At 44.4% G+C, this 14,408-nt stretch overlaps 1 protein-coding gene across 3 annotated transcripts in view; it reads left to right on the forward strand.

Annotated features, from left to right (window-relative positions):
• The first annotated feature begins 240 nt into the window (after nucleotides 1-240).
• Nucleotides 241-14,408, forward strand: part of UGDH (UDP-glucose 6-dehydrogenase) — a 21,937-nt gene continuing 7,769 nt past the window's right edge. Inside the window, exons 1-6 of one of the 3 annotated variants that reach the window (XM_006169238.3) lie at nucleotides 241-456; nucleotides 5,243-5,411; nucleotides 8,326-8,427; nucleotides 10,868-11,068; nucleotides 11,176-11,373; nucleotides 13,247-13,394. In XM_006169238.3, coding sequence (XP_006169300.1) covers nucleotides 5,250-5,411; nucleotides 8,326-8,427; nucleotides 10,868-11,068; nucleotides 11,176-11,373; nucleotides 13,247-13,394 — 811 coding nt within the window. In that variant the 5' untranslated portion in view covers nucleotides 241-456; nucleotides 5,243-5,249. Of the gene's footprint in view, nucleotides 457-5,242; nucleotides 5,412-7,846; nucleotides 7,901-8,325; nucleotides 8,428-10,867; nucleotides 11,069-11,175; nucleotides 11,374-13,246; nucleotides 13,395-14,408 lie in introns of those variants that run through there. The other 2 variants (XM_006169237.3, XM_006169239.3) reach the window with 2 other exon arrangements.

Genomic DNA, 14,408 nt, shown 5'->3' on the forward strand with positions numbered 1-14,408 from the left:
CCGACACGCACTCGGCCCCTGCCCCGCCGGATGGAGCTGCAGGGAAGGAACCCGGCGCCGCGCGACACGACGCGGCTTCCAGGGCGACCAGCTGCGTTTCCGGACCAGCGCGGCGCCCCCGCTGCACGCGCCGACCGGGGGCGGGGCCGTGAGCTGGCGCGCGCTGATTCGCCGGGCCCGGCAGGGGGCGGACCCTCAGCCAGCTCCGCCCCGCCCCTGGGCCTGGTGGGTAGAGTCCGGGAGGGCCTGGCTGCGGGGGAATGAAGCCTCCGCCTTCTCCGGCAGAAGCCTTTAAATACGGGCTCGAGCCCGGGACTCGGGGTGCGGCGCTCGGCGGCCCGAGGGAGGGACGTGCGGCGAGGGGCGAGCAGGCGGAGCGGGGCGCGGGGGCAGGAGGGGCGGCGCGGCCCGGGGAAGGTGCTGCTCCCGCGTTCGGAGTCGGTAAGCGGTTAGTGGGTAAGCGCCCTTCCCGCCCGGCCCGCCGCGCCGTCGGGATGCTCCGGGAGTCCTGGGATGTGCACGGAGCGGGGCGGGGAGGGGTGTGCGTTCGCGCCCCGCGCTCGGCCCCGGGCTTTCGGTCTCGCGACCCCGGTCTGGTCTCCTCTTTTGCGCTCAGGGCGGGAATCCCATTTCGGATCTGCTGCCCGGAGGATGGGACAGCTTGGGCTTTCTATTCAAGACTCGGTCTCCGAGCCTCTCCTCTCTCTCGATCCGCTTTCTGTCTTGAAACAAGATTTCTCCGACGCTGCAGAAAACCAGACGCCCGCCGAGGAAGCGGTTCTCGTGTTAGGGTCCTCCTTTGGACCGAGCTGTAGTCTTTTGTCTTTGGAGTTTGCTCACCTGAAGGGTCTGCTGCTTTTCTCTGGCCGCCCTTCTTCAGAAACCAAAGAGGACCAGAACCAGAAAGCCCCTTTGAGGGTGAAATCCTAAGCCTGCGGGGTGTCTGCGTGGGCTGCCCTGGAATCCATTGTTAACCATGGCACCGTGTAATCACTGTCCTTAGTGTCAGCCAAGGCCTTCCTGTGGCCTCGATCTTGAAAAATTGCACGTCCTCTATGTAGGAAGGTAACGGAGGAGGGTTGGGAATTCTTGTCCATGCAGAGGAGGGGTTCACTGGTAGGGAGCCCTGCATGGACACACAGAAGTAGCTGTCCACGGACTGACCTCAAAGGCACAGTGAGTCTTTGAGTTTCTTCAAATCCCCTAAGAAGTGGAGAACAGTGGTGTGGTCTGTTTCTTCAGGGGGGTTCTGGAAATGAAAGCCCTGACTGTCTGCTCTGAGATGTGCTTGTTAGGACCTAGCGTCTGGTTTAAGGTAAGTGGTGACGTGGTTGAAAGGATCTCATTTCGCCCCCTGTTACTCGATGTAGTTTCCCAAACGCAAAATCCACAACTGATCAGCTCTTGCCATTTCCTCAGCTTTATTTGATACCCTTTACGTACAGAGCGCACACTTCCTTACTCATTCAAGATTATTATTTTTTTTAGAGGTTTTTGCTATAGGGCTTGGGAGCTCGCCAGACAGACAGAGACAGAGAGACAGAAAGCGAGAAATCACCCCCCAGGGGGAATGGTCACACCGCAATCCCTTCTCCTCCGTTCTCCTCTCGGGATCTTGGGCACGCACGCACCGGCTCCGGGGTGCGAACCAAGGTCGACTACGTGGGAATCCAGTGACATAGCCATTACACTAACTGCTGGTCCCCAAGATTATTTTTCAAGTCAAGCATCTTTTAGAATTTGTTTTTTGCGCAGGACTGAAAGGATACTGAAGTTGATGTATCCAGTTTACGCTCCCATTTCCCTGACAGTACAGTAGAGAGACAGAGGCTACGTGGAAGGAGCAATAGGAAATGCCATGGGAAGACAGCTCTGTCATGCCAAGTATATCATGAACACAGTTACCAACCTCCATATTAAAGATTATTGAGGATTTCATTGAAACTTCCAGTTGACAGTTCATTTGGACCCACAGAGATGGTAAATCCAACTTTAGTCATTTTTCCGTTGTCATCCACAAACTAGACTTCATATGAAATAGCAAGGCAGAAGTACCCAAAAGAAAGTCCTAGAACACATCCTATCCTATAATATAGGTCTGCCTATCATCGTTGATCTTCCTCAGCTGCTGTATGTAGGGCAAGCTGAAATATGGCCTGCAATCAAGGTGGCTAAGAAATAACTGGGGGCCAGCAGGTGACATGGTGGTTGAGGCACTGGACACACACATGGCTGACCATGGTTTGAGTCCCGGATCTGGTGGCTAGCTTTCTTACTTTCTCTCTGTCTCTCTCTCTCTCTGGTCAATTTAAAATAAATGAATGATTAAATAAACAGTTCTTTGAAAGCAAAAGTAACTGGGGAGATGTACTGAATTTCTTTAGGTAACTTAAAAATAAAAAGAAGGAAAGCAAGCAAGCATGATAGGATTTTGGTTGGTCACTGCAAAAGTATTATGATCACAATTTTTTTAACAATTATTTTATTTAACTTTATTATTATCATTGTTATTTTCCAGTTTGATCAGAGAGAGGCAGAGAGAGAGAGAGAGAGAGAGAGGAAGTGAGAAAGCAAACCACCAGGTCCGAGACTTGAACCGTGGGCGGCCATGTGGGAGTGCACCGCCTTTAACCACCATGCCACTTGCCAGCCCCGTGATCACATTTTTGAATTAAAGCTATTTGAACAAAAGTCTTCATCTCACAAAGAGAGGCCCTTATGGAGCGTTATTCATTCAATTAGTATGTATTGAAAGGCCACCATTCTAAGGTGCTGAGCATACCGCAATGCACAGCAGCAGCGGCAGCCTGGCGTGCCTTCTTGAACTCTGAACTCCTTAAGCACAGAGGTTGTATTAAGTACACATTCCGTTTATGTTTATTGTATAAACGTTAACAGAACCTGTCCTACAAGCCCTCATAGTCATGGTTATGGGATTAAGTGGTAACCATGAAAGAACCTCTGGTCTAAAATTACTCTGAGATTCTGGTTTTAATTAGAGGAAGAATGTCTAATTATCCAGGAAAGGTCTTACAGGGTGGTGGTTCTTCAGGTTTATCATGATTCAGAATCTGATCTTTGTGTATTGCTAAGAAAACGGCTTTCTTGGGACCAGCATTTGGTGTAATGGCTATGTCACTGGACTCCCATATAGTCGACCGCGGTTCGAGTCTCCAACCTGGTGGCATACCCAAGATTCCGAGAGGAGAATGGAGGAGAAGGGATTGCAGCATGGCCATCCCACCTAGGGGGTGATTTCTTGCTTTCTGTCTGTCTGTCTTTCTGGCGAGCGCACACACCCTATAGCAAAAACCTCTCCAAAAAAAAAAACAAAAAAACAAAACAAACCTGCTTTCTTTAGTTCAATCATAGCATTCCGAATTGTGCCCATTTTTACCGATTTTCTAACATCGTTTCTTTTTATAGTTAAAAAAGTCATCAGGGGTCAAACTCCATGAGTTGATATCTGCTAATCATGACCACTAATGATGGTTTATAAACCAGATTAGTTGTTTATTTGCAGAGAGTGGCAATCTGAGAAAACACAGGACCTTTAGACGCATGCAGAAATGCGCTTCTATGAGCTACTCTAGCAATGGCTGTCGAGAGCATTTACGTTCGAAAGTGCTATCTGCCTGTTATCGGTTATCTTCCTATTGTTTAGATACCATGTAACATATAACTATTAGCTGTTTCATTGAGCGGACTATAATAAATTAAACACAATGTTGCCTGAATAATACAACTTTGGACAAAATATTTGTCAGGGTGTTGGGAACCAGCAGTTAGCGTAATGGCTATGTCGCTGGACTCCCACGTAGTCAACTGTGGTTCACGTCCTGGACCTGGTGGCTTAAAACTCACGCCGGGTGCGTGTGCGTGCGTGCCCAAGATCCCGAGAGGAGAGGAGAAGGGATTGCGGCGTGGCCATGCCCTCCCCGGGGTGATTTCTCACTTTCTATCTCTCTGTCTCTCTCTCTCTGGCGAGCGCACGCGCCCTGTAGTGAAAAAACCTCTCAAAAAAAAAAAAATTGTCAGAAATCATGAAGATCTTCACTTATTATTGAAACCAGGTTATTGGTCAATGATTTTAAGTCACATGAACCAGGGGAATATTTAAATTAATTTGTATGTGTGCTCTTGTTTTATAAACCAAATTGAATGGAATTTCTTAAGGCCTTCTATCACATGGACTTACAACATGTAGTGTGTAAGATGACATATCATAGGTATGCACACACACACGTACACCTGTCAAGAGATTTTAAAGCAATCTCCTAAGTCCTTTTTATGAGAAAATGTTTGTGAGGTAAAGGAGTTACACAGATGCACTAAAATAATGCATGACATTTTAAATGACTTTATGGTTGCATTTTGAACAGTTGTTCTCTTAAGCTATCTATATTAATTTCCAGCTCTCGCAAACGGACAGTGATTTGTCTGTCAATGTTTAATTGGTTGCCCAATGTTAGATTAACAGTGAATACTATTAGACCACTTGGAATGGGCTTAGGCGAGACTACTTTGGGAAAAACAAATGCAGTAATGCAGGCAAGTTGAATAACATGATCAGAAGGGTAGTGACAGTCAGTCTATTAGGGGAATAAGAAAATAGCAACATTCACGCTGCCCTTGGTCACTTCTGAGTCCAAGGCAAGAGATTACATTTACTTAAGAGGCCTGCTGTTGTAAGCAGTAAGCAAAAGTAACATTTGTCCATTAGTGTTTATGCCTGATTTTTACAGAACACCAATTCTAGACATTTTCTTTCTCATAAACCTGGAGTTCTAAAAGCAGTATGTCAGAAATTATCTATGTAGTTATATAAGTAACAGATTTTTGTCATTTTCTTAATTATTCCCCCGTTTGAAAACATTTTTTTTGAGTAGGTTTATAGAACGTTTCAAATGTGCAATGTGGGGAACCAGCAGTTAGCGTAATGGCTATGTCGCTGGACTCCCATGAAGTCGACCGCGGTTCGCGTCCTGGACCCATTGGCTTAAAACTCACGCACATGCGTGCATGCCCAAGATCCCAAGAGGAGAATGGAGGAGAAGGGATTGCAGCGTGACCATCCCCTCTGGGGGGTGATTTCTCGTTTTCTGTCTCTATGTCTCTCTGTCTGGCGAGTGCACGTGCCCTATAGCGAAAATCTCTCCCCCCCCCAAAAAAAAAATGTGCAATGTGATTTTCTTCCATTTTCTGTTGGTAAAACTAGATCGTCTTGCTGTCTCCCTTCTAGTACAATCATGTTTGAAATTAAGAAGATCTGTTGCATTGGTGCGGGCTATGTTGGAGGACCCACGTGTAGTGTCATTGCCCACATGTGTCCTGAAATCAAGGTGACTGTCGTTGATGTCAATGAATCCAGAATCAACGCGTGGAATTCCCCTACGCTTCCCATTTACGAGGTAAACATATTAAACAGCGCCTTGTTCTTATGCTCTTTGTTTTCTTCCTATCTTTGTTAAATAATTTATACGCACTGTTAATGTAAAAATCTATAATGGGGGCCAGCAGGTGGCATGGTAGTTAAGGCGCTGGACACTCCCACATGGCTGACCACAGTTTGAGTCTCAGACCTAGTGGCTTGCTTTCTCACTTTCTCTCTCTCTCTCTGTCTCTCTGGTCAAAGTTTTTTAAAAAATGAATGAGTAAATAAAATTTAAAATAAGTAATTAAAAAAAAATCTATGACCGAACTAATAAATTCAATGAGAAAAATCTGGGTCTAAAATATTATGGCCATGAACATTACATTTATGTCAAATATGCCCATGAAAAATGACTAGAAGGAAATATATCAGAATAGTGGCTGTATTAGTGCAGCGAAAGGCAGGATAATCGTTTTCTCTTTTCTAATTTTATATGTTAGTATGGTTACCATACTAGTAAAGGGTTACAAGTCACCTGGAACCTTGTAAGCTATTCATATATCCATACATTCAGTAATTAATTCTGCCAGCATTATATTCTAGTCTTAAAAAAATAAAGGACACTTGGGCCAGCCCTGTAGCTTAGTTGTTTGTTTGTTTTTAAAGAATTATTTATTTAATTTTATTTATTCATTATTATTCAACTTGATCAGAGGGAGACAGAGAGAGAGAAAGCAAGCCGCCAGGTCTGGGACTTAAACCGTGGTCGCTCATGTGTGAGTCCAGCGCCTTAACCACCACGCCACCTGCCAGCCCATGTAGCCTTGTTTTTAAGGGAGCCAGATCCTACATGGCAACTGTGAGCTAAATCCTGGGCTATGGCACCTTAAAAAAAATGCCAAGCCCATGTGTGTGCAAGCCCCAGATCCCAACAGGATGGAGAAATGGAAGAGAAGGGATTGTGGTGTGACTACACCCCCTTGGGGGGTGCTTTCTCCCTCTCTCTCTTTCTGGTGAGCATATACACCATCTGGCAATAAAAAAAAATTACAAAAAATTAAGGATACCCATTAGAGTGGTTAAAATTAATTTTACCTACAGTACCAAATATTGACGAGGGTATAGAGTAAATGGAATTTTATTCCAGTTACCCACTGGCGAGAATGTAAATTAGTGTAACCATTTTACAAAACTGTTGGAAGGATTCTAATGAAGCTGGAATACATAGAACCTTTGGTGCAGTAGTTTCACTCCTAGGTGTGTATCCAACAGAAAGGCATAAGTGTATGCAGCAAAAGATATAGGGCCCAGGTAATCAGAAGTAAAGTAGACACAGAAATTATGGTATCGTATTGTTATAAAATTCTATACCATGTTAAAAATCAGCTAACCTGGGCTGGCAGGTGGTGTGGTAATTAAGGTGATTTCTCATTTTCTCTCTCTATCTCTGTCTCTCCAGTGAATGTACATGCCCTATAGCAAACATCTTTATTTAAAAAAAAAAAGAAATTCTTACACATGCTCTTTCCCCCATAGTTAGCTTCAGTCAGGATTCAAGTAAGATTCATACATTGTAAAAGATCGGTATCACTTGTCTTTTAAGTCCACAGTACATTATTTTCCTCTTTCTCTGTTTCTCACTTTTTTTCTTCAGTTCCTTGGTTGATAAACAATTTTATCTCGTAGCAATTTCCATCTGGATTTTGCGGATTGAGTCCCCCCGCCCCTACCCCTTTTAGACTTATTTTTCTCTATCCTGTATTTCATACCAATTGGTGATTAGACCCAGAGCATGGCTGATCAGATTTGATTTGATTATGTATTTATTTAGGGCAAGTATGCTTGTATAGTGGCACTATACTCCTTGGGGTGTTTTTGTTTTTATTTATCTATTTTTTTTTTTTTGAGAAGTTTTTGCTATACGGCGTTTGCGCTCACCAGAGAGACAGAGAGACAGAAAGCGAGAAATCATCCCCCAGGGTGGATGGCCACGCCGCAATCCCTTCTCCTCCATTCTCCTCTCGGGATCTTGGGCATGCACATACACGCACCTCTGTGTGAGTTGAAGCCACCGGGTCTGGGATTCAAACCGCAGTCGACTACATGGGAGTCCACTGATGTAGCCATTACGCCATCTGCTGTTCCCTGTATTCTTAATATAAATATATTTCTGTTAATTGTGGGGAAAGTATTAAAAGGTATTCGAAGCACTTACAACAATGTATATTTACTTATGTGTGCGTAGGGCAAATACTGACTTTCACAACCAGCTGTCCAGCCCGTTATTGTGAATAAACATGCACACTCATAATGAGAGTGCAGAATCAGAAGTTTGCTTGCAGTCACAGAGGGCCTGGGGTTTTCTGATTTGTGCGTTGATACTCAGAGTTAATAGTTAACTCTTTGGGAACAGCTGGGCACAGGGTAAACAGTGACAAAGCATTAATGCGTCCTGCTGCCCCGATTGTGGCTAGTTCAGCTCTGTTTTATGTCGTCGTATTGTGTAATGAGTAGTCATGGCCTTTGGTATATGATCCTTGACTTTTCTACGCAGGGGTGATTTATTTATTTATTTAGAGAGGTTTTTGCTATAGGGTGTGTGTGCATGCCGGAAATACAGAGAGAGACAGAGAAAGATAGCGAGAAATCACCCCCTGGGGGGATGGCCACACCATAATCCCTTCTCCTCCATTCTCTTCTCGGGATCTTGGGTACTCATGCACACGTCCCCGGCAGGAGTGTTAAGCTGCTGGGTCTGGGACCCAAACCGAGGTCGACTGCATGGGAAGCCAGTGCTGTTACCATTGTGCCATCTGCTGGTCCCATACATACAGGGCTTCTTTGGACCTTTAAATCAGAACGTACTTCCCCTTTAACAAATGTAATTCTGTATTCTTAGCTTACCTCATGTCACTGGTAAACAGAATGTACAACTCTATTTTTCTTTCCAGCCAGGCCTAAAAGAGGTGGTCGAATCCTGTCGAGGAAGAAATCTGTTCTTTTCTACTAATATTGACGATGCCATCAAAGAAGCCGATCTTGTATTTATTTCTGTAAGTATTGTCTTTTGCTCTGTGAAGTTTATTGTTTTGCTTATATAAAAGTTTCTTTGTCCTTTTGATGGTAAATTTATTGGTATTGGCCACAGCATGGCTTAGTATAGTGTTTCCAGGTGAGTTTTGGTTGTTGCTTTGTCCAGCAGTTCACCAAACTCTGTACTAATCACATTTATCATTTTATTTATTTACTAAGAACATTGATTTATTTATCTGTTTGTTTGTGTTTGTCATGATTTTCAAGCTGCTAGTTCTGAAACTCAAAGTGCTGGCAACCACGTGGAAATCCAGCCCCTGAACCACTGTGCCACCTGCTAGGCCCACAATTGTATCATTTTTTAAAAAATTATTTTATTTATCATTATAGTTATTTTCAATTTGACCAGATGGAGACACACACACACACACACACACACAGACACACACACACAGAAAGAGAGAGAAAGCAAGCCACCAGGTCTAGGACTTCAACTGTGGTCAGAAGAGAGAGAGAGAAAGCAAGCCACCACGTCTAGGACTTCAACTGTGGTCAGAAGAGAGAGAGAGAAAGCAAGCCACCACGTCTAGGACTTGAACTGTGGTCAGCCGTGTGGAAATCTAGCACCCCTAACCACCACACCACCTGCTGGCCCCCACAAATGTATCATTCTAAATCATCAAACAGATAAACTAAGAAAAAAATTTTAATCTGAGATCTAGGACTAGGAAATGCTGGTAGCATGTGAGCACGTGTGGAAACTAGATATTGAACCATGTATTTCATCATTTCCACCGGTCGGCAGAGGTAAGGTAAAGAGAATCAGTTTGGAAACTTATACACAACGCCTGTGTAAATGAATTATGTTCCAAAAGCCATTTTAATATTAACTTTATTTATTTCTTCTACATGCATGCAAGAGAGAGAGGAGACAGGCAGACAGATATTAGGTTGTTGGGAAAATCATGACATAATTTTCTGTGTTTCTATGCAAAAATGTGTCGCAATTTTCCCGATGACCCAGTAGATCCTCACTAGGGTGTGGGCATCACAACCCACCCCTAGCTTCAGCCAGCCTGGCTCATTCCGGTTGGGCTCTCCTCTCTGGACCTGCTCAGAACCTTCCCATGTGCTATAGGTCAGGCTTACAGGGCTTCAGTTTTATCCCTGCACCAACATTCAGTGCACGGCTCCCCCAGGCAGCCATTTTATTCTATTTATTTATTAATTATTTATGAGTGAGAGGTTTGTGCTATAGGGTGTGTGCGCTCACTAGAAGGACAGAGACAGAGAGACAGAAAGCGAGAAATCACCCCCAGGGGGGATGGCCACACACCACAATCCCTTCTCCTCCATTCTCCTCTCGGGATCTTGGGCATGCACGCACATGCGCCCGGCGTGAGTTTAAGCCACCAGGTCCAGGACTCAAACCATGGACGACTATATGGGAATCCAGCAACATACCAATTATGCCATCTGCTGGTCCCTATGCTATACTCCTTTTTTTCTGTTTTTAGAGAGATTTTTGCTACAGGGTGTGTGTGCTCACTGAAGAGACAGAGAGACAGAACGCGAGAAATCACACCCCGGGAGATGGCCATGTTGCAGTTTCTTCTCCTTCATTCTCCACTCAGGATTTTGGGCATGCATACATATGGCGCGAGTTTTTTTTAGAGGTTTTTGCTATAGGATACGTGTGCTCGCCAGACAGACAGAGAAAGACAGAGAGATAAAAAGCGAGAAATCACCCCCCCAGGGGGGATGGTCACGCCGCAATCCCTTCTCCTCCATTCTCCTCTTGGGATCTTGGGCATGCACGCACACGCGCCCAGCGTGAGTTTAACCCACCGGGTCCGGGACTTGAACCACGGTCGACTACGTGGGAGTCCAGCGACATACGCTAACTGCTGGTCCCCATGGCGTGAGTTTTAAGCTGCCAGGTCCAAGACTTGAACTGCGTGTGGTTAACTGCGTGTGGTTGACTGCGTGGAAGTCCAGCAATGTCACTATTACACCACCCGCTGGAGCCATACTGTAAATATTTTTTAAAGTTGTTGATAATAGAGCTATAAAAACGTGGAATTTAAAGTTTATTTTTAAAGACCATGTTGATGTATTATATAAGTAAATAAGAAAAGAAGAGAGAACCTACCCTTCATTTCAGACTGAACTCCTTCAGAGTGAAAGGCATCTCATTCCTCTATATCTCCAGGGCGGACCTTAGAACCTGCCTTTGTATCTAGTATATACGTAGTAGCTTCTCAACAGAAAATCAGCACATGATTTCTCCATAAGCTTCAAGCCGTTTTTTTCTGACGGTTATATTTATAAAATGTATTATTGCCATGAAATTAATAGAGCTATTGATGGTAGTTAACGTCCCCGATAACCCAGGGTCTATCTTGAAATCTCTGAATTGAATCGTAGTTACCCTGTTTTCTGTCTCATATATTTCATCAGGTGAACACTCCAACAAAAACCTATGGAATGGGGAAAGGCCGGGCAGCAGATCTGAAGTACATTGAAGCTTGTGCTAGACGCATCGTGCAAAACTCCAATGGATACAAAATTGTGACCGAGAAAAGCACAGTCCCAGTGCGAGCAGCAGAAAGTATTCGGCGCATATTTGATGCAAACACAAAACCCAACTTGAATTTACAGGTATAAAGAAACAAAGCATTAGAAACCGGTTCTTATGTAAATATTGATGCCTTAAAGTTACGGAAACTTAGTCCTTTCTTTAACGTTCCTTTGCGCTGGGATTCTAGGTACTGTCCAACCCTGAGTTCTTGGCAGAGGGAACAGCCATCAAGGACCTGAAGAACCCAGACAGAGTCCTGATTGGAGGAGACGAGACCCCAGAGGGCCAGAGAGCAGTGCAGGCACTGTGTGCTGTGTACGAGCACTGGGTTCCTAGAGAACGGATCCTCACCACGAATACGTGGTCCTCGGAGCTTTCCAAACTGGTTCGTACACAGCATTCAACTTTCCTTTATTTAGTTTTTTTTTTGAGAGGTTTTTGCTATAGGGCACGTGCGCTCGCCAGAAAGAGACAGAGAGACAGAAAGTGAGAAATCACCCTCCAGGGGGGATGGCCATGACACAGTCCCTTCTTCTCCATTCTCCTCTCGGGATCTTGGGCACGCACGCACACGCGCCCGGCGTGAGTTTAAGCCACCGGGTCCAGGACTCGAACCATGGTCGGTTACATGGGAGTCCAGCTATATAACCATTATGCCAACTGCTGGTCCTTGTTTATATATTTTTTCAATTTGACCGGAGAGAGACAGAGTGAGAGACAGAGAGAGATGGAAAGTGAGAAAGCAAGCCACCAGGTCTGGGACTCAAACCACGGTCAACCATGTGGGAGTCCATCACCCTTAACCACAATGCTACTTGCCAGCCCCCATTTCACTTAAACTTGATAAGCTACACAGATAATTTAAAAACACTAATGCAAGGTTATGCTTTTGAATATAATACTCTTGCACATTCAAATTATGAAATAATTTTCACAAGAGGAAGCAAGTATCAGGGTATAAAATATTTAGGAATATTCTAAAATTTTTTATAAATGTGAGATAACATGGAGGGTACATTAAAATACTAATTTTTAAGACCAGCAGATGGCGTAGTGGTTACATTGCTGGAGTCTCATGTAGTCGACCGCAGTTCAAGTCCCAGATCTGGCAGCTTGAAACTCATGCTGAGTGCATGTGAATATGAGCCCAAAGTCCCGAGAGGAAAATGAAGGAGAAGGGATGGCCCTCCCCATGAGGGTTAATTTCTCACTTTCTCTCTCTTTCCAGCAAGCGCATGTACCCTATAGCAAATATCTCTCTTAAGAAAAAATAATAATTTTTATCACTCTTTCTATTTGGTTATTTATTTTATTTGCTATAGGGCACAGGTATTCACTGGCAAGAGCTAGAGACAGGGAGAGAGAGTGGGAAAGTGAGAAAATACCCCCGGGGAGATGACCACACTGCTATCCCATCTCTTCCATTCTCCTCTCAGGATTTTGGGCATGCATATACATGTGCCTGGCGTGTTTTTCAAGCTGCAGGGTCCAGGACTCAAACTGTGCAGTTGTATAGAATCCAGCTGCCTTAATCCCCATGCCACCTGGCTGGCCCACCCCCAGTCCTTTAGTACTTGTTTCTCAATGATCTATCTTGGGCAAGCTCTCTAACCTGCTGGTTAAGGAAATTGGATCTCGGAGCTGACAGGTGGCGTGGTGGTTATGGGCGCTGGATTCCCACATGGCCGACTGTGGTTCGAGTCCCAGACCTGGCGGTTTGCTTTCTCACTTTGCCTCTTCTCTCTCCCCTTCACTTTCCCTCTCTGGTCAAATTAAAATAAATAAATAATTAATAAATAAAGTTTAATAGAATAATTATTTAAAAAACAAACAACAACAACAAAAAAACAGAACCTGGACCTCACATGTTTCAAATTCTAGCCCAAGCAGCTTAAAAAACATGCTGGCATGTGTGTGTGTGTGTGTGTGTGTGTGCGTGCGCGCGCACCCCAAATTCCAACAGGATGGGGAAATGGAGGAGAAGGGATTGTGGCATGACCACGGCCCACTGCGAAGGTGCTTTCTCTCTCTCGCTCACTCTTTCTATTTGTTGAGCGCATGTACACTAGGAAAGTTCAATGTGTGTGTGTGTATGTATATATGTGTGTGCATCCATATGTATATATTTCTTATCGATCGAGCTTTTATATCTCTTTTAGTGTTTCATATCAACTCGTGGTATATAACCCAGATGTATGAAATTGCTGATTTAGCTCATCACGCTTTCTCTCCCCATCACCCTTTCTTCCCCCCCAAAGGCAGCCAATGCTTTCCTGGCCCAGAGAATCAGCAGCATCAACTCCATAAGCGCCCTGTGCGAAGCCACAGGAGCTGACGTAGAGGAGGTGGCAACAGCCATCGGCATGGACCAGAGAATCGGAAATAAGTTTCTGAAAGCCAGTGTTGGTAAATGAAAATGTTTCTTCCCATAAAGTAGATTCATTTAGCTATGAATGAATATTCATAAGCGATTATTCATTCATTCCTTCATAAAGCTTCCCTATAAACTTTAGGGAAGACTTTTCATTTCTTTTTAAGTTTATTTATTTGTTTCCTCCAAAAAGAAAAAAAATCTACTATTTACCAAAGTCACATTATGTGACCAGCGTCCTGCCAGCCCTTTATATATCTCCCTTCATGCTTCGAATCTGTTGGGAAGGTGCTATTGCCTGTTTAGAGATGACTCAAGCTCTGAGAAATTGGTGCAGCCGGCTCAGGGTCATATGACAAACAAGTGGCCAGGTGTTTCTGAACCTCATACCACTTGTTTTGGTTTCTTTATTTTTTTTTTTAAGAATTATTTTATTTAACTTTATTTATTTACTTATTTTAATTTGACGAGAGAGAGAGAGAAAGGGAGAAAACAAGCTGCCAGATCTGGGACTCGAACCATGGTTGGCCATGAGAGTCCAGCACCCTTAACCACCACACCACCTGCCGGCTCCTGTTTTTCTTTTAATTTTGCCAGAGGGTGTGTGCGTTCACTGGAGAGTGAGAAAAATTGAGGGGAAGTGAAGAAGCATCCACCATGGGGGATGGTCACATCACACTCCTCCATTTCTCTGTCCTTTGGGGATTTTTGACACACAGCCTGGAGTGTGTTTCAAGCCACTGGTTTTGGGACTTGAACGCACAGTTGGCCACGTGGGATCCAGCCACCTTAACCACTATGCTGTCATGTGTTTTTGTACTGGGTTGTCGGGAAAGTCATGATGCATTTTTGCATAGAAAAACAGAGAAATACGTCATGACTTTCCCGACGACCTGATACAGAAATCTCATTGGAACACAGTCACCCATTGATCAGATGTTGTCTGGGGCTGCATTTTTTTTTAAGTTTTTTTTTTTTTTGCCCTCAGGCATGTGTGCTTAATGGAGAAAGACAGAGAGAGGGAAAGTGAGAAATCACCCCCCGCGGGG

This window comes from Tupaia chinensis, unplaced genomic scaffold (assembly GCF_000334495.1).
Source record: "Tupaia chinensis unplaced genomic scaffold, TupChi_1.0 Scaffold146907_1, whole genome shotgun sequence".
Lineage (NCBI taxonomy): Eukaryota > Metazoa > Chordata > Mammalia > Scandentia > Tupaiidae > Tupaia > Tupaia belangeri.